General features: G+C 38.7%; 3 protein-coding genes and 2 pseudogenes across 4 annotated transcripts; 1 reads left to right on the top strand and 4 right to left on the bottom strand.

Moving 5' to 3' along the window:
• The first annotated feature begins 2,275 nt into the window (after window positions 1-2,275).
• LOC126797944 (transcription factor E2FA) lies at window positions 2,276-7,359 on the top strand. 2 transcript variants are annotated; one of them, XM_050524719.1, is made up of 14 exons: window positions 2,276-2,768; window positions 3,664-3,856; window positions 4,358-4,411; window positions 4,497-4,582; window positions 4,709-4,797; window positions 4,909-4,963; window positions 5,200-5,252; window positions 5,335-5,385; window positions 5,502-5,550; window positions 5,635-5,700; window positions 5,795-5,871; window positions 6,014-6,251; window positions 6,516-6,582; window positions 6,691-7,359. In XM_050524719.1, the coding sequence occupies exons 1-14, from the start codon at window positions 2,556-2,558 to the stop codon at window positions 6,822-6,824; spliced, it is 1,425 nt and encodes a 474-aa protein (XP_050380676.1). In that variant the 5' UTR covers window positions 2,276-2,555; the 3' UTR covers window positions 6,825-7,359. The 2 variants fall into 2 exon arrangements, with proteins under 2 accessions (XP_050380676.1, XP_050380675.1); XM_050524718.1 differs by having other exon boundaries at window positions 2,277-2,768; window positions 6,688-7,359.
• A 1,924-nt stretch (window positions 7,360-9,283) lies between these two features.
• LOC126796897 (F-box protein CPR1-like) lies at window positions 9,284-10,183 on the bottom strand. Its single transcript, XM_050523610.1, has one exon. The coding sequence runs from the start codon at window positions 10,181-10,183 to the stop codon at window positions 9,284-9,286; it is 900 nt and encodes a 299-aa protein (XP_050379567.1).
• A 754-nt stretch (window positions 10,184-10,937) lies between these two features.
• LOC126796896 (F-box protein CPR1-like) lies at window positions 10,938-12,017 on the bottom strand. Its single transcript, XM_050523609.1, has one exon. It carries the CDS (start codon window positions 12,015-12,017, stop codon window positions 10,938-10,940), a length of 1,080 nt encoding a protein of 359 aa, XP_050379566.1.
• Window positions 12,018-12,702: 685 nt separating this feature from the next.
• Window positions 12,703-14,272, bottom strand: LOC126796895 (beta-glucosidase 24-like; annotated as a pseudogene).
• Window positions 14,273-18,396: 4,124 nt separating this feature from the next.
• LOC126796894 (non-functional NADPH-dependent codeinone reductase 2-like) lies at window positions 18,397-19,989 on the bottom strand (annotated as a pseudogene).
• Window positions 19,990-20,606: the final 617 nt, after the last annotated feature.

Below are 20,606 nucleotides of genomic sequence, written 5' to 3'. Positions count from 1 at the left end.
AAGACTTACACGTCTTGGTCTCTTTGGGCTAATACAATATAGGGCTATTGGGGGCATGAATGTTATGGTAAGTCCATATAATGGTAGCAATCTACGATGCACGGAAGATTCACTGGAGGTCTGATTCCAGCTTTGGAATCGGAATCGAAAGCGGAAGCGCGGTTCCGAAAAAGAAGATTTTGGAAGCGTCGTCGAAGCGCAAGCTTCAGGGTTGGAAACGCCGTCGAAGCGCGAGAATTGTTGAGTTTTTATAGTTTTCTTCTCTATTTTCCGGCTCTAATATAAATTCCTCTTAAAATCTACATATTCTAAGGACTCGATAATTCATGAAGATAAATCAAAATCTAGAATTGAATAAAACCCCATAAAATATATAGTTGAAGAGTCGTTCAAGCAAGTTGAATGAGATTTGATGATTTGTTTGAGCTTTTAATTTTGTGTAAGACAACAAGGGTATATAAGATTATACATGAGTTTGATTTGGAGCAAGATACTAATTGAAAACTAGATAAGTAAAAAATCAATGTTGTGGATTTTTGGGCTAGACTAAGATGAAGCTCAGAGAGAGAGCACAAAGTCATTCAGCTTCAGGGTGCGCCGCTTATTGCAAAATGTAAATACATACATTTTTGATTTCACACACTTGGTCAGTGTGATTAGAGAGCTCGTCAGGTGGATGATGGATTAACTGAAAGGTGATGCGCATCATTTTTGGTTATCATGTTAATTATTCAAGTGTTTGTGTTGTTTATTCTAGACAATTACAAAATGTTTATTGGGATAATTTTCTATCATATTGTTCTTCTATAATGTTTTAGTAATTAATTTATTGTTTTATATAATATATTTTTAGATATAAATATATATTATTTTATTAGGACGCTTTCAAAATGTACCCGCTTCTAAAAAAATTCAAAAAAATCACTTCCGCGCTTCCACGTACCCGCACTCGATTCCATGCAGCTTAGGTAGTACACTGTAGCATAAAGTTACTGACGCATATGCCCTCACTTGCCCATATCTCGGTCCGCCACTGCACACAAATACATACAACACAAAACATTAGCGAAAACAATTACCAAATTCAGTTGCGGAGGCTAAAAGTTCATAAAATTCTCCGCGTTAGTACATTGCGAAGACACCTTAAAGTTTTTTTTTTTATATATCTTGCATTGATTTACTACTATGAACTAAACTTTCATGGTGATGCTATTGCCCATGAGCACATCAATACTGTAAATTGTCAAATATGGTTTGATAAGATTCCAAACATTGTACGTTGTAAATGTTATTCCCCCCTAATCTTCTAATGATGTAATCTCAGGATATGATTTACATTGTAATATAATATTTGTATTCATGTATGTTGGTTTTGCTCTTATAATGATACAAATTTCTCAAATTTCTAACTTTATTGATATGCACAAACTTTTTTTTAATATATGAAAATTTGCTTATGGTACACTAATGTAACACTATAATGAAGCATACGATTCACTTATACTGTTTATAAAATGTATGGTCCTCTTACTTATCACTACTGAAAAATAGAATGAAGGTTGTTTCGTCATTGATACATAGTGAAGTAAGTCATATTATTCTAGAAAAATTAGAAGTTACTTACATTTTTTTAGGAGAAGAAGTTACTTACATTGTTACTATGTAGTCTAGTATAAAATTTGATTGTCTCAAATCTTTGATAATAGTCAGTATACCTTGTAACTGAATCTGACATACAAAGCAATGTTTTCACTTTGTAAGATAGGTGCAACCAATGGTAAATGCGAATAATGACATTAGGATTTACCCTCTCAAGAGATAATGTGTATGTATAGATCCGTTGTAATGAAACTGCATTTCTACCATCACACCACAATTATACCCATTTCCATTTTTTTTCAAAACTCAAACATGAAATATTCGTGTCGTAACACAAAATTTTCTACTTAATATTTGCCACCGCGACACATATCATATTCTATTTCTCGCCCTGTTGACTCAATAATTATTCTACATGAGAATAAATATTTGTTCTCCATCAATTCCTCCACTGGTCAATATGTAATTATACAACCCAAGCCCCTCAGAATATTATTGCCTAATTGGAATAATAGTTGGTACAATGAAGCAAACCCATGGGCCAAAACGCAAATAATAAAAATTCCGGGGTAACAAATCGAAAAACAAAGGAACGAATTAATATTTTTCCCCCCGTGTTCCCTCCACATCTATCCGAAACTAAAAATTCCCTCGCTTCCCTCGTTTTCTGCTAGCTCTCTTCCCCTAACCCCCACTTTCCTCTTACCCTTCTCTCTCTCTCCATCTCTCTCTTTCTCTCTCTAACCCTCCACTTCCTCTCTCTACCCTCCTCTCGGAGATCCCATTTCGCCTCCCTTCTAAACCCTAAACCCCCTCCCTCCCCACCTCCCTCCGATTCCCTTTTCCCTCTCTCCGATTCGCCAAACCCTAAAGATCTAACGCCTCTCTTCGCCACTCCTCGGCGTCTTCAAATCGGAGACGTCCAGTGACGGTTCGGGCCGGTCGATCGTGGTTCGATGTCCGGCTTGGCTCGAGCTCCCAACCGGCAGCCTGCGCCGCCTCCGCCGTCCGCAGGTGGCGGCAGCAGCCAGATCGTGCCGCCGATGAGGCGGCACCTAGTGTTTGAGTCTAAGCCGCCGTTCTTTCCTCCGGCGGATTATCATCAATTTTCCGGTGGTGGTCAGCGGCCGGCGGACCAGGAGCCGGAGGCTATTGTGGTTCGATCTCCGGTGAGTGTTGCCTATCTGTGTTTAGCTTGGTTTAGTGGAATTGGGTGTGGTATTTGAGTTTAGGGGTGAGTGGAATTTGGTGGTGAATTTTGGATGCTTGGATTTTGGGGGTTTTGATTAAGTGGTTGTTGGTGAGTTAGGATTTCTCCGAGATGAGGTCAATTGAGAATTAGAGTTAGTTGATTGGTTGTGTTTCGCATTGTATGCGCTGCTGATATTATGAGGAATTTACTCATGAGTTGACTTTTTGCTAAGCCAGTGCTTGTTAAGATTGTATGTTTAAGAGTTTGGTGTAATCTGTAAGTTTAGTTTGGGTCTCCATTTGTGAAGTTGAAGAGTAAGATAGGGACTTCGATATGCTGTAGGTATACTCTTAGTCGAATGTTGCGTAGTCTGGACAGAAGGCGCTGAGTTACGTGGAGGTAGAGAGTTATCTACCTTGTATTAGTCCCCTATCTGTTCACTAGGTGTATAGATTTATGTTATAGAAATGAGATCAGGTGTAATGACTGACACAAGTTTAGGCTATCGGATGATATGCTTTTAGCATTTGAATAAAGGAGCGTTTAACTCTATGTTTTTGGACCGAGTCTGTTCCAGTGGCTGAGAAAGCATACATGTTGTTACATATTTCTGAATGTGTTCATCTTTATTACGAAATTTTCTTAAATTTGTAGTCTTTTATGCTTTGCCAATTATCCTTGATATTGATATTTTGTGTATGAGTAGTGAGAGAATCTTCCAGTTCCATTAGTGGCTGCATTCTCTATACTCAAATATGTATAAATTGATTTTGTATAGTAGAATCATCAAAGTATTTGTAGTGCATTTTAACTTGTATGTTTACCTTGCAAAGAAGGTTCATTAAATTCTTCAACTTTGCCTGTATTATCAGCAATTTAAAAGGAAGGGTCCAGCGGACAACAATGAAGCTGAGAACAACGATTGGACTAGCAGTCCAGGATATAATACCACTATTCAAAGTCCCTTTCAAACTCCTGTATCTACTACAAAAACAGGAAAGACAAACAATAGAACAAAGGCTTCAAAGGGAAAATCTGGGTCTCAGACACCTGCGTCAAATGCTGGTGAGAAATGTTTTCATTCATTTAGTTTTCTGGGAACTTTTATCATTCAAGGAAAAGCTAGTCCACGTAAAAGAATGAGCTGGGACACCCCAGCCAATTATGTTTATGATCTTTTAAAGGGAGAGGAAAAATAAATTTTTCTGTGATGTGTGACAATGGCTATTCGTAATCATTTGGGAGTGAGAGAGATTTCAAATAATAGCCATTATTAGGGTCTTCAATTTCATCTACTTAGGAACAGCTCTCTTTTTGTTAATTATCTTCAATTGACCGCAGCAATTAGTTTTGGTGTACTTGCACTTTTATGGTTGTGGTTGATGAGTTTGATGCTCTAGCTATCCAGTTGAATTTGTGTCTTTGTTAAAGAGTAAAAGATAATGCACAGTAGTTTGGATTGTAGGACCAGATTTGTATTTACCTTGGCATCAATATGTTACATTCTCTTGACATATCTTATAACAGATCACGAGATCTAATTATGTTGCATCTTTCAACATGCAGGTTCCCCTTGTCCTCTTACTCCAGCTGGCAGCTGTCGTTTTGACAGTTCACTAGGTTTGTGTGTAGTTGATATGCGTTGTTTATATAGGGAGGATGTCAGCTTTTCTCACTGTGAGGTAACTGTACTTGAATTGTCCAGGTCTTTTGACAAAAAAGTTCATCACTTTGATTAAGCAAGCAGAAGATGGAATTCTTGATCTAAATAAAGCAGCAGAAACTCTAGAGGTATTCATTTTCAGTCTGAATGTATTAGTATGTATATACATAGCCCACCCCCACCCAAATATTTATATTCGTACACATAAGCACATATATTGTTGTTTACTGATTGAAGGGTGTCCAATGAAACAGGTCCAGAAGAGGCGTATATATGACATAACAAATGTCTTGGAAGGCATAGGTCTCATAGAAAAGAAACTCAAGAACAGAATACGTTGGAAGTATAAATTATTAAGTTTATTATCAATTTCTCTCTCTCTGAATTCAGTTCTAGTTTATAGTATCTGGAACACGTTGAAACTTATGCAAGGATGGGTTAAATGATTGATTAGGGGATTTGATTCTTCAAGGCCAGGAGATCTCGATGCTAATCTCTCTATATTACAGGTATTTGAATGTCGATTGAATATAATGTTGTCCTGTGAAGGCTAGCTATTTTTCTCTGTTTAAAGATATTACAAGTAAAGTTCTCGAATCGATTACCACAAACTGTTTGTTAATCCATAGACCCACAATTCCAGCTCTTTGCAATGCTAAAAAAAAATTGTGGTGGTAAAAGTAAAGTTGAGCAATTTAGTATCGTTTTACAGCGCGAAGTTTGACATTGTGGTTTTGTTCTGCAGGGAGAAGTGGAAAACCTAACTTTAAAAGAGCGCAACTTAGATGACCGAATAAGGTTTATGTGGTTAATATTCTGTAAACTTAAATTTCACTATCTTGGATCTATTGTAGATGATGATGCTTTTATATTGGTGCAGAGAGATGGAAGAAAAGTTGAGGGATTTGAGTGGAGATGAAAACAACCAAAAGTAAACTCTTCCTCTCCATCACTTTTGTAGAAGATCATTGTTTTTCTCTTTCACATTATTTTTCATCTGCTTCAATGTGTAATCAAACGTTGTTATGATATTACCTCCTACTCTAGGTGGCTTTTTGTAACTGAAGAAGACATTAAGGGCCTACCTTGTTTCCAGGTCAGTCGTCTCTAAGTTATAACACCTATTTTCAGTGATCGTTTAGTGTTTTGCATTTAACTGATCGACCCCTTTTCTGGCCAGAATGAAACTCTAATAGCGATTAAAGCTCCACATGGAACCACCTTGGAGGTCCCAGATCCCGATGAAGTCAGTCAAACTTATATTTTTTTCTCAGAAGGAACATGTTATATATTCCTAGTATTCTCTTTAATAAGTTGCTAAACTGTCCAATACACATCAGGCTGTTGACTATCCACAACGGAGATACAGGATAATACTTCGAAGCACAATGGGACCGATTGACGTGTACCTTGTCAGGTACTTTTTTCTGTGGCTGATGTAACTGCATCTAGCCATATACTGTAGTGGTTTTCTTTATGAATGGTGTATGCTTGTTTGCGTGCTGAAATAGATTGATTCTTTCTGGTTTATAATATTTTTCCTTATTGATTGATATTAGTCAATTTGAGGAGAAGTTTGATGATGTCAATGGAGTTGAGCCACCTGTTAGCCTCCCAATTGCTTCTGGTTCTTGCTCTAATGAGCAATCAACAGCAGAAATGGCCGCTGGACACGACAGAGGAAAGTTAATTGAACCTAGGGCGCAACAAGCTCAAGTTGATCAGACGTGCTCTGATGTAAATGCTTCTCAGGAGTTTGGTGGGGGAATGATGAAGATTGTTCCTTCTGATGTTGATGTAAGTACTATAATGCTGATAAAGTTATTGTCTTTATGTGGTTGTGAAAGGAAAATAATAGTAGTTTTCATACTAATTCAGAGTCAACCATGTAGATAGGAATTTAAGAAAACATCAATCTAATATTATGTACAGAATTTCATATACTTGTGTAGATAGTTATTCAAATTTATTTATACTCAGTGATGCATGTACGTGGTAAATCAAGTATTTGAGGAATGTGATTCCTTTTTTGTGGCTGACTGCGTTTTTTTATTGTTGCAGAATGATGCAGATTATTGGCTTTTGTCTGGTGTTGACGTTAGTATTACGGATATGTGGAGAACAGACTGTATCCTTTTCAAAAAGACGTTCCTTCCCTTGGTGTCCCATTGTTTGCATTTATTTTTGTTTTTTGATTGCAGCCAAGTGTATTCCTTCACTATGACAATTATAGCAGCTATTGAATGGAATGGGGAAGACATGCTTAATGCTGATTTTGGACTGTCGGATGTCACTACCCCAAGGCCACAAACACCGCCATCTGGAATAGTTGAAGTGCCATCTCATGCTGTTAATTATTCCCAAAGGTGAGTTTGGGTTCGTGTAACCAGCTAAATTTGTAGATATTTCATGTATCTACTACCCCATCCGTGGTCTTCCATTGCTGCAAAGTATTGCATGCAGATGCAAAGTGATTTCCTGACAATGAACATGGGCAAAAGATTGTGGAAGAAGCGGATGGCAAGCTGGGGAGTATTGTTATACTGTACAGTCAGTAATGCATTTGACCCCCTGTTGTAGGAATAAAGACTTAATTTTATGATACTTTAAGAGCGGAGGATATCTAGCGAGAGATGAGTTATGGTGCACTTAATAATCTTAGGCTACATCGGTGATGACATATTGCATAATTTAGTTGTATGATTCATGTTCATTATTTAATGTATTGAGTTTAGTTTGGAAAAGCCTCGTCAATGTGTGAATTTCACGCTGGACAGGCTTAATTTCTAGGCGTAATCTGATCATGTTTAGCATTTTGACACATTTTTGAAATGCTTGATGTATCATTGTTGCCATACCAGTTTTGTCTCAATGCAATGTCATTTTTCCCGGTTGAGCCATGTAATACTGCATTTTCTTCAAAGCTATGACATTGATGTAGCGAGAAGACATTTTCACGCTGGGTTGTCTACCATTGTAGGTAAGCAAAGTTCGCCTGAAAAAAGATGTCATTGTGCTTCTGGTAATCGTTTGTTTGGTTTGTTTCAGTTTGTGATGGCATTGACTATTTGGACTGTCATCTAGATTTAGATGTTCGTCGAAACATGATGTCCAACTTGGCCGCATGAACTTGCCAGATCTGAACAAGAATATAAAGCCTGGATTACATACGTCATAACAAGGACTGAAATTTGCTTGAATCGACCCTATTCCCAACGCCGACCCGGCTCTGGGATCGGCGTCTCTGGTATCCACCATCCCCGTTAGTTACTTAGTTACAGGCCGTGCCACGGTCAAGGACCAAGTATAAGACTGATCAACAATAGCCGCATGGCTAATGTTCTATACTGGAAACCAGAAGCGTAATAGTTGAACTCAAAAGTAGATGATTGAATATTCAATTGAAACAGCAGAGAGGACCTACACATTCACAAGAGCTAATGCATCTGTAATGAAAAAGTGAAGCCAAACCAATGAAACAAGAGAGCCGATCAAAGTGATACAAGCTAGCAGATCCAGAAGAACAACAAGAAACCGCTGCTTGCATTGCTTCCAAAGCAAAAACAATATGACCAGATTAATCATTTAGCTAAGAGTTTTTTTCACCAACAGTCCTTCAATTCTGGTGTACCTACCAATGTGATACCTCAACTCTTAATCGTACCAATGTGATACCCAGACTCTAGTATTGCTATCATTGAAATACTTCCGTCAGTTTTTTTCAACTTCTCCGTCATCTTGGTGACGTGGCAAGTACGTGAGGCCCACAAAGAGGGTTAAAAGACAAAATTAACCCCATCTGAGATGAGCAATATTTTTCCCGCCCTTTACCTTGAGAAAGACACCCAACAATTTCAATTTTGGCGCCAATTTTCTCTCCCTACTCCTTAATTTGTGTCTCTTATCTAAACTAAAGAACTACCGCCAACCAGTCGACCACAATCTGATAAAACCTAGATCAATCTCATTTTCTATTTTTATCCTAGCACTTGTTAAACTAACAGAATAAATATAGAAATTTATATGGAACATCTCATTTCCACAATCTCATAAGAATATAGAAACGCATAACTTAACGAAATTCAAATACATGTTTAAGTACCATTTGTTCTTACAAGCAAAAATCATGGCAGATCAACATAAAAGGTGACAACTAATGGTACTTAAACATGAATTTGAATTTCGTTAAGTTATGCGTTTCTATATTCTTATGAGATTGTGGAAATGAGATGTTCCATATAAATTTCTATATTTATTCTGTTAGTTTAACAAGTGCTAGGGTAAAAATAGAAAATGAGATTGATCTAGGTTTTATTAGATTGTGGTCGACTGGTTGGCGGTAGTTCTTTAGTTTAGATAAGAGACACAAATTAAGGAGTAGAGAGGGAAAATTGGCGCCAAAATTGGAATTGTTTGGTGTCTTTCTCAAGGTAAAGGGCGGGAAAAACATTGCTCCTCTCAGATGGGGTTAATTTTGTCTTTTAACCCTCTTTGTGGACCTCACGTACTTGTCACGTCACCAAGATGACGGAGAAGTTGAAAAAAACTGACGGAAGTACTTCAATGATAGCAATACTAGAGTCTGGGTATCACATTGGTACGATTAAGAGTTGAGGTATCACATTGGTAGGTACACCAGAATTGAGGGACTGTTGGTGAAAAAAACTCTTTAGCCAAAGTAGAGTTTCATCGTATGCAATCTTGATATCTCCCAGCACTCCACAAATAGCAGGATTTTCAAGCTTCTCTTCATGATCATGAGATTCATGACCACCCATCAACTCCAAATGTTTCATTGATAGCTTGCCATTCCACATACCTAAAGATCTCTAAAAAATTATACTAGTGTCCCAAACAGATATATGTCCGGACTCGATAATACACCAATCGTTGAACTCACAGTTGAAGAGCTTAGTCCAGGAGTCAGCCACCCCATAATCTCTCATTACCCACAAATCGATAGAGCCATATTCATGAAACTTAACACGTACATAATCAAGTGCACACAGGCATCTTCCAACAGAAGCTGCCAGACGTATACGATTCTTGACTTTAAAGGCATGAGGAAGGGGCATTGTTCGGAACCCCTCGGTCGCCAGATCAAATGCAACAACCCCCGGATTATGTTCGTCGAACCAATGGAGTGCCTCATTTACACGAATCCCCTCGTATGCGTATAGATAATTGAAAGGGATATGGATCGGTTTCCAAACGTTAGTTCTCAGTGAGAGTATCTGGCCGGGTTTTATAATTTTGTAGTCGCCGGTGGCTGACAAGTAGCCCATACCGTAGAATACTGGATACACATTCATGGAAGGATCAGGTAATTTTTTAAGGAATCCAGTTGATGGGTTCCAAATATACATGTGATTCACAAGTTTCGCTGCGGTGGAGATAGAAACTGTAGCACATACCAAACCATTGCAGGAGCATAAGAACGACCAGGACTTGATGCCTGGTTGCTCGAATGGGATTCTACCCATTCCATCGAACGACGACGTATCGAAATCTATGGAATTGAGTTCAAACCGGACGGAGGTGGTGATCAAAAATCTGCGGCGGATGGTTTGGCGCTCGCGAGATACTTCGTAATGGGCTTTGGCGGATTGCGGGTCGAACAATATGATGAAACGCCAGCGCTTTGAAACGCAGGCGAACCGGATCAAGGATTTAACTGGTAATCTTTCCAGAACTTTGATCATTACATCTTTGGGGATCTGCTCCGCCATTGCAGTTGTAATCCTAGCAGTTGGTACGAGGGCCAACTTAATTATATGAAGCGGTACGTAGGAGTTAACTTGGAGAACAAGGATAAGAAATAAAGAATACAACTTCGACGTCAAGAAAATAATTCGATCGATTGGGTCACGTTTTGGACGACTCGATCACCAAAACTCACTTCGGATACGGACTCCCCCAAGGCCCCAACCTATCTTCGATTCTCTATTACGAGCGACAACGTTACAACTTACAAGTACTGTTGAAGGCTGTTTCAGAATACTTATTTAGTTCTCAATAGTTTAGCATGATGATGCTATGTTTTCCTGGCTAATGAGAAGTTTAGAGGGTGATGCATATAGTTTGGGCCAAGATATCATTATAACCCTCTGTATTCCACATCTTTTTGAAATTAGATGCTTTTGCAATCTGTTGCTTGCAGATGCCAATTTGTCCAACTCAGTTGAGAACTAGCATGTTTCACCAGAAGTGAAATAGGCATGTGTAACACGCATTCAAATAAAAACTTAATCAAATAATTTGAAATCAATTTTCTTTCTGGAAGCAGACGTACATGCATATATTTTTTTCTTAGAGCCAATGCATTACCAGATGCAACAAATGAAGCCAAACCAATAAAAGACAGAAAATTAAAAGGCTAGGGTAACAACCAAGGCAGATCTAGAAGAACAAAATAAACCACTGCATGCGTGGAATCAAAAGCAAGAAAATGAAGGAAGATCAATCAAATCTGTTATCAGACATTTAGCTAGGTAGCCAAAATAGACTCTCGTCATATGCTATATGGATAAATCTCATCACTTCACAAATGGTATGATGAGTTTCTTGCTTATCTTCCTGATGATGAACACTCATTACCTGGTACTCTCTCATTATGCCGTCATCCCGCCTTTCTGTTCTCGCAAAAATTATTCTACTGTCCCAAACTTCTAGCCATCCAAATCTATATATTTTCTCAGGCCGATTGGGGACCTGAAAGTTGAAAAGCTTAGTCCAGGAGTCAGCTACCCCATATTCTTTCATTACCCACATATCGATAGAGCCTCTGAAAAAACTAGGACAATGAAATGCACAGAGGCATCCTCCAACAGAAGCTGCCAGATTGATTGACCCCTCATTATCAAGATACTTGAATTCTAGAGCAGCAGGTAGCGGCATTGTTCGGAAGTCCTCAATTGCCAAATTAAAAGCAACAATAACCGCATTACGTAACCAATGGAGTGCCTCATTTACACGAATCCACTTGCTACACCTGTCCAGATCATCGAAAGGGCATTGGATCGTTTTCCAAACGTTAGCTCTCAGTGAGAGTATCTGAGTAATCTGACAGTTCATCTGTTGACCGCTCATCAGAATTTTGTAATCGTCGGTGGCTGACAAATAGCCAATACCATGAACTCGTTTCAAGGAAGGATCAGGTAACTTTTTATAGAATCCTGTTGATGGGTTCCATATATACACATGAAACGCAGGTTTTGCTGCTTTGGAGACATCAACCTTCACAGTCGCACATACCAAACCATTGCAGGAGCACTGGACCTCCAAGGACTTAAATGGGATTCTAACCTTTCTTTTAACGACATTGTCTCCTAACGACGACTCGAAATCTAGGGAATAAAATTGACGATGGTCAGGGGAGGTGAGCAAAAGTCTGCGGCCGGGTTGGTATCCCTTGGATAATTTGTACTGGGATTTGGCAAACTGTGGGTCGGACAATATGATGAAACGCCAGCGCTTTGAAACACAGGTGAACCGGATTAAGGGTTTGACCGGTAACCGTTCCAGAACTTTGATCACAACTTCCTCGGGTATGTGCTCCGCCATCTGCAGTTGTAACCCTAGCAGATTGGCTCGAAGGTAGGCTTATATAATAACACTTGGACAACAAGTTTCAGAATACTGTTTTTTTTTTTTTACACCTAAGAGAAATTCTTTTGGGCCTGAACTTTATTACAACTAGCAGTTAACACACCGTACGGGTGCAAATAACAAAAGTGGGTAGTTAAAACATGAAGAAAAGTCAGAAAACCGTTTTCAGTGAGAAATATGAAGAAAACTGTTTTACTTTTTTTTTTCTATCTTTTATTATTGACATTTATATCCGTCTGAAATTATTCAATTATAAATATATTACAATGGTGAGCAAGCCTTCATTATAGTATAGATTATTACACGTGTATTGATTACTACCTCCAAATGTTTCTTCTATAAGTATCTGGAAAGTAAAATAAGGGCCAAACTCTCCAAAAGTTTGAACCCATCTCATCAAAGAATAGGTCGTATCATGAGTTCATGGTTGTCAATCCACTTGGGTTCTTTTAGGAGTATCACGATATGCCAATGTGATAAGCTAATAGGCATCACACTGTATATATTGATATTTCTCGAGAGCGGAAAAAAAAAACTTTTCTTGTAAAGAATTGGTTCCCTAGCAATTTCCTTCTTTAACCGTACGTACAATTCCCCCTGCATAGTTTGGAACTTATGCTCGAGTGTGTAGAGCCTGTATCTAGTATATCTTGTCATATAATGCATCCTCGCCCTTAAGGAATTTAGGGAGCCACTTTGCAGATTCTTTCGGAATGCGCTTGAGATTGTTTTTATAGTCGATATAATAAAGCCCGAACCTTACATTATAGCCTTCTCCCCACTCGAAGTCATCGAATAGAGCCCAGTGGAAATATCCTTTGACATTCACACCCTTCCTGCAAAACAAGAATGACAAAGGTACATGAACATGGTTGATTCAAAATTAATTTAGTTTTATAAATTTATCTGGATTGCCAATGCATAAGGTAGATGGATTAATGTTACTTTCTAGCCTGCTTGATCATGTACAGATGCCGAAGAATGCATTCAATTCTATGTTGATCCTTCAGTGCTGCATCGAGGCCATGCTTATTGTTCTTTGCTTCTGTTATTCCATTTTCGGAAATGTAGATCTTCGGACTCTTGTATTTTCGCTTCATGAACTTCAAAAGTCTTTTGAGACCTTGTGGATAAGAATAAATGTATATTCTGGCATCAGCCTGCAAGGTAATTAGCATGTATAAGTAATGCTATAGTCATCTGAAGAAGGTGTCAATTTTTTGACCTAATATTTTTCTCACCTTCGGACCAATTTGGAGTCCTTTGTCATCTGCAATGCATACGATGGAAGAAGTTCAGAAAAAAATGCACAAACAACACAGAAAAAAGAAGAAGAAAAAGGTAGTATGGAGCCCACTATTAAGCTCTGATGACGCTAATGAATCATTGCGGGCGAGGCGTGGCATATGTGAATGTGCTCGAATGTTTCTACCAATTCTGGAGGTATAATAGTTGATGCCGATGAAGTCGAAGGATCCCTTAATCAGTTTCTTCTCTTCTTTGGTAAAACAGGGGAGCCTTTTCTTGACCAAGCGCCTCATACTCTTTGGATAATGTCCATATACTATTGGTTCCATGAACCTAGTAAAAAAAAAACACCATAAATATATTAGTAGGGAGGAAGATTTATCGTAGTTAAGGAGACTTTCTGCTAAATCAATAAGCAGGTGAACTCACGATCATATGGAATATGTGACTAACCATCCAATTTCAAGTCCAATATTCTTTTAGCTGCAGCTTTGTCCTTTGCTGAATTTGAATAAGGCTCAACATACGAACCTACAAGGCTCCATCCAATTTGTCCACCTTGTATTTTCTATAATATACAAAATAATGAGAAACATTTCAGCGCTGCATATGAAGTCTCATAATTATATATGTGATCCTAAATCTTAATTATGAAATTAATGTTACCAAGGAACCAGAACTTAACTCACTTGAAACTTCTCTCTATAGAGCTTAACAACAGTGGCATGGGCAAGGAGAAGGTTATGAGCCACAATGTAAGGTTCAGTAGGCGAATTTCCAGCTGTGCAATAATCAAAAGGGCCACCTGGTTTAGAACACCTGCCTGGTGGAGAAACCCCAAGATCATAACCCATTTTGGCTATAATAAAAGGCTCGTTGATTGTAATCCAGTTTTTGACTCTATCTCCATATATCTTAAAGCAAAGTTCGCTGTAATCCTTAAAATCATGACACATGAAATTTAATGAAATAAATCATTTTTATTAAATGATTAAATCGACTAAGAACCTGATAAAATTACACACGTGGCCCAAAAGTCAACAAAGTTAGTGTGGATCTGAATAAAACTCGTGTCAGCACATAAATAGATGATCGTAATCGAAGCTACGTGATTCCGACTTAAATCGGAAATTGAATATTATTGACGATTCGAAATGGTAATCGGACATTTGATTAAATTAATAATTTTTTTAACGGTTATAATTAAATCAATTATTTTCTGTTTAATTTATTTATGAGAATAACTAATTTTAAATTAATCAGAAAATACATATTGATTTAATTATACAATTAAAGAAATATTGTTATTTTAATGTCATTAAAATATTCTATAAAATAGAAACATTGACACTATAAATACCAATTCTAACATGAAGAGAAGGGGACTTGAGCAGAAGGGAGAAAATCACTTGAGTAAGATCACTCTTGAGAAATCCCGAAGTCTCTCAAGTCCACAAAGAATCATCAAGCCACCAAATCTCTAGTCTTCATCAAATCCAAATCCAAACTCAAGTACACGAAGAATCATCAAGTTACCAAATCGCTCGTTCTTCATCAAATCCAAATCCAAACTCAAGTCCACGGAGAATCATCAAGCTACCAAATCGCTCATTCTTCATCAAATCCAAATCCAAATCCAAACTCAAATTCTCAAGATCAAATACATGTCACCCTTGAGCCAAGTTACATACGAAGATAGAATCAGAGAAGTTCACAAAAATTGTAACTTCGCGCTTGATTATCAATAAATTACATTTTATTTATACACGTGTCAGCATTCTCATTTGTTTTCAGATTCTCGTTCTACAAATTGACACGCCCAGTGGGACATTTTTGGCCTCTCATTTCCTTCTCCGAAGAAATCTTCAAATTCGTTTGTGCGATGGCTTCCAAGAACAACCAAGCCGTTCCATCGACGAAATCCAAGTCCACAACCGCGAGGTTAAGCGGAGAGGCACAGCCAGTCAAGAAATCCAAACAAACATTCTCCAAATCAAAGAGTGAACCGATTGCCTCGTTTGTCACCCGAAGCGTGGCTAGAGCTCAACCCACGATATTTATGGCACTTGCTAGTAAGCCTCGTTAACCAGTCATCACATTAGAGAGCTTGGGAGCAATACGATGCGTAAAGCCTATAACGCTTTTATTGAGTGTTGTCAAGTCTATAAAATGAGAGCATTCAAGCGATTAGGTCATTTACATTATTCAAATCCGCCAGAAATCAACGCGTTTCGATAGCAGTCAAATGGCTAGATCGACCGCGACTCTCAAATTGTTGTCAAAATCCTACAAAAAAAGTCAAAATCAGACCATGACCCTTAAAGTACGACCGCACACTCGCAAAAACAAAAAACTCAATCATTCAATCATTCTCAACCTCTCCAGCTCTCTCTGTCTCACTATGTGATTTCTACATCCATGGTCGCCGACGCCCTCCTCCCCTCCGCCACTCAGCCATATTCCGACCCATCTCTCGCTGTCCACAAGCTCATCCTCGAGACCCACACCTCCGACGACTACCCCAACCACCTCATGGTCGCCGACGCCCTTCTCCCCTTATCTCAGCCCAACCTCGACGCCGGACCTCGTCCTCGGCCTCTGCTCGATCCCTGCATAGACATAAGTAAGAACGAGAAAAGTGGGCGCCTCAAGGGATTGGATGTAGTGCTTTCTAAAGCTTTTGTACAGGTTCCTCACAAGCTACAAATATTTTTTAAGTCACAGCTTAGAAGACTACCAAAAGCTGATGGAGTTAAAACAGTGAGCTCGGTCCCTAGAACGGCTTCTTTGGAGGTTAACCTGGAAAAGCAGTTGCAAGCATGTAGAGAGGAGTGATATGGGCATTAACGAGATGGAGCTCCAACCTTTGGCCCGGGATCGAAATCGGAGCGCATAAGATCTCGTTGATCGGATATCGTTTCTCTACGTGAAAGTTGTCAAAGCCAAGAGAGCATATGGTGTTAGTTCATCAGCCGCCGTTTACGCCAAGCTTGTGATTGGAACACACAACATCAAAACAAAGAGCCAAATCGACAGGGATTGGGACCAAGTCTTTGCTTTTGACAAAGAAGAACCTGCTGAGAGTGCTATAGAGAAGTTAAATGGCATGCTTTTGAATGACAAGCAAGTATTTGTTGGCCCCTTTCTCTGTAAACAGGATATGGATGGTGCTTTGGAGAAGACTAAATTTAGCAATATGTACGTGAAGAATATATTTGATTCTACTACATATGATGACTTGAAGAAGATTTTTGGAGGGGAAAAGCTTCCCAAGGCAGAGGATAAAAAGGCGTCAAATGCAGAAGAAAGCTTAAGACATGAGAAGTTAAGTATCAGAAAATCAAGCACATGATGGAAGGATCCAATGATGTTGCTTTATCTGCACTTACATGAATGAATGCAACAATTTTTGCATATGGGCAGACAAGCAGTGGAAAGACATTTACCATGAGAGGAATCACTGAAAATATTGTCAAGGATATTTTTGAACACATCAAGAATACGCCGGTGAGGTCGCACCATATAAGGGAAGGAAGGGTGAGTCAAGTTGTGGTCTTAAAACATCCACATAATTACTTAAAGTACTCAACCGTATCTGGAGTCTTGAAGAACAACATGTAAAAGCACTGAAAATGGAACTACATCATTCTCAGAGCACTAATTGAAAAGATGTTGTTTCCAATATAAAAGATGCTTTTGGTGTTCCTTTCCAAAGCACTAATTCACTCACCCGTCACCACAACCAAACACATATCTCAGACACCATGTTCTCCTAAAAGTACCATGCCATTGTCGGCCACCATAACCAAAAGACTAAAGTTTCTATTCCACACCACCTCTAGACAGTCTGTCCCAAACTCCATCTTTTCATCCTATAAAGGATAAAGCACCATCTCATATACCATAAGAGAGAGAGAGAGAGAGAGAGAGAGAGTTAAAACTATAGATGGAGGCTCTCCCTTGATTCCTTGAATCAAGATAGGTTCATTAGAACCATTCCCAAAAAGAATATTCTCCAGAGAATCTCTGTTCATATATTCAGAAACTAGAAAACTTTGCTTCCCATGTATGCAGAAACCTCTTAACTTGACCAGATTGACATGGTGGATGCTTCCAATTGAAGCTGCGTTAATAAATATGATAGAAAATGAGCTCAATAAATATTTTGTTATGGCCTAGAATAAATAATACAACACTTCAATAACTAACATGATACTAGTAGTGTAGCTAACCACAAATGATACGCATCACCTCTCAGTCAATCCATCATACACCTAACGATATCTTCAATCACACTGACCAAGTATGTGGAATCAAAAACATATGTATATACATTTTGCAATGAGCGGTGCACCCCAAAGTTGAATGACTTTGCTCTCTCTCTCTTTGGGCTTCATTCTAGTCTAGCCCCAAATTTCACAATACTAATTTTTCATTCATCTAGTTTCAATCAATATCTTGCTCCAAATCAAACTCATCTATAATTTTATATACCCTTGTTGTCTCACACAAAACTAAAAGCTCAAACAAATCCTCAAATCTCATTCAATTTGCTTGAACGAGGCTTCAACTGTATGTTTTCAGGGTTTCATTCACTTCTAAATTTTGATTTATCTTCATGAATTATCGAGTCCTTAGAATATGGAGATTTTACGAGAGATTTATATTAGAGCCGGAAAAGAGAAAATAAAACTATAAAAACCCAACAACCCTCGCGCTTCCATGGTGCTTCAAATCTAGAAGCTTGCGCTTTCGCGACGCTTCCAAACCTTCTTTTTCGAAAGCGAAGCGCGCTACCACTTCTGATTCTGAAGCAGGAATCAGACCTCTGGTGAAGTTTCTGTGCATCGTAGACGTCCGCATTTTTGGAGAGTTGCGGACGTCCGTCCTTAATCGGGCATATATATATTCGTCTATTGCCAAATGATCTTGGATTCTATATACATGAGAATTCTTTATCGAAAGAAATCTCAAGCATGCAGATTCTGAACTCCCCGCTAGCTTAGCCATAAGAGATTATTGCTGCACATAAAACTGATAAAAGTGCATTAAGTGCCGTATCATTTATATTTATTCTCATGCATGATCAAATCTCTCCATCCCACAACTCCACAATAGTCTTGTAACTTGTAAGGGTCATCATCCACAACGAAGAAGCATGCAGGACATGCATCCTTCTCTGTGTGGAATCTGATTGATCCGCTCCACCTCCTCTGGAGAAAGCTCCCACTCAAATATGTCAACATTTTCACACATCCTCTCCTTACTAAAGCTTTTCACTAAGAAGCTCACTCCTTGCTCATATGCCCACCTCAGATAAACCTACATGCATCTAAATCAAGTATAGTCATCAAATTACTTCCATATCACAAAAAAATATATGCGATCAAAGTTCATATTAGCTAGCTAACCCACCTGGGCATGGGTTTTGCTTCTTGCATCTGCAACCTGCTTCAGTGTGTCACATTCCATGACTCCGGAGTATACCATTTTTGTGCATCATGATCCATTTGTGCCCCCAAGGTGTTCCCTTTGCTCCCAAAGGAGAGTAAGCTGTGATTAGTATGCCATTTTTCTGGCAAAACTCTCTTAGCTTTCTCTGCTGCCAAAGTGGGTTCATCTCCACCTAAAGTTGTAAAAAATTTATTAACAATAAGAGCGCGCACACGTACATACGAAACAAAAAGGATCATTTTATCATTCCCTCGATCTCTTTCTTTTCGGACCAGAGGAAGTGAAATGAAAATAATTCCAACTAAGACACTCTACACAAGAATTATATATGTGAAGTGTAGCCAAGAATTATATATACCTCCAGTCCTCCCAATAGATCTAGCACATAAATATGAATGTTTATGAGTATGTGTGTAAAAATAATTGTTATTGTAATATGAATCTAAACTATTTTTACAATATTATGTTGAGATTTAATGGATCGTAAGTTACTTAGTTGACCGCAGGTGGGAATTTAGCGGTAGCTAGCAGGTTTTTGATCTATTTGCATGAGAATTGAGTTGCTAGCTCCAATAGATTTAGTGAGGCCTAGCGTCTGGCATTCCTCCATGGCTTCCCACACACCCTTCAAGTCGATATATATAGGAATAACTGAAGAAGGTACTCTTTGTCAATTGGAAAAAGTCATAGTTTCCAGGCTCCACGTACACTAATGGGCCAGTGAATGAGATATAGATCAAGGTACTCCAGTCCTAGGTTCCTGTATGAACATATATATGTGTGTGTGCGCGCGTATAAGAATATGAACATGTTAATTAATCAATTAAAGCTGATTTAACACAACTGTCGTACTAGTTACTTGAGCGTAGTGCGAATGGCAGCTAGGTACGTAGGACATGCGCGCTGGGAGTGAGCATCGCCACACCATGCACAGCTTGGAAGTGATGAAGAGATCTTGCCAGGATCCAATTAGACCAAGTGAAAGAGCTTCCGAGATGGCTTCCCCGAGACTCTGCGCCGTCATGTAAAGAGCCGCCTGTGTCAAAATGTCTATAGCCAACTTGGATTGCTTCGAGAATGGCTTCTTTTGCGCTCTTTGAGCCAGCAAGTTAAAGGGTGTGAATTGAAGTTGTTCCGAATTCTAGAACAGGAATGTTACTTGTTTTGCGAGTTGATGATGATTTCAGAGGCAACATCGGAATGTTGATGGTACCTGATGAGGCATTTTCGACTTGTGGCAGGCTTCCCATTTTCTCTACAATTCTACTCTCTTAGCTTCAAATTAGACTATTGCAAGTGATGGATGCGACTATGCGAGGACTTCAACGTATAATACTCCAATATTTTTTTGAATGGAACATCAACTATTAATTGATACCCTCGGAACAATTTGAAAATATAATATGTCATTCTGATAATCGGAGTTTATCGCGAACCTGCAACCTCAAACCTGCATGCACTAAACCTTAAGCTTTAGATTGACTATACAACTACAATTTAGAGATATTTATTCGACCTTTGTGTTAAATTTAAGATAAAACCTTAGTTGACTCAATACTTCTGTGAAACAACGACATAATAACATAACTAGTACGATTTGAACATAACATGTATTTTACGCTCTGTTTGGGTTGCATTGTTATGAGGCTATCTCAACCAAACCACCTCATAGCTGTTGATTTTAGTCACAAAAAGCTAGACTATTCCCCTTCAACTACGTCAATGTCATCGGCACGGGAGATTCTAAACCTCATAGCCACAAATCCATACGATAACGAACTCATCATTCAGCCCCAAAATGCAACTGTTGTCCACGTGGACCGCAACCCTTGCTTTCTATTC

The sequence above is a fragment of the Argentina anserina genome, chromosome 6 (assembly GCF_933775445.1).
Source record: "Argentina anserina chromosome 6, drPotAnse1.1, whole genome shotgun sequence".
Lineage (NCBI taxonomy): Eukaryota > Viridiplantae > Streptophyta > Magnoliopsida > Rosales > Rosaceae > Argentina > Argentina anserina.
The sequence above is the reverse complement of the archived record's forward strand: the minus strand, read 5'-3'. Positions and strand labels throughout refer to the sequence as shown.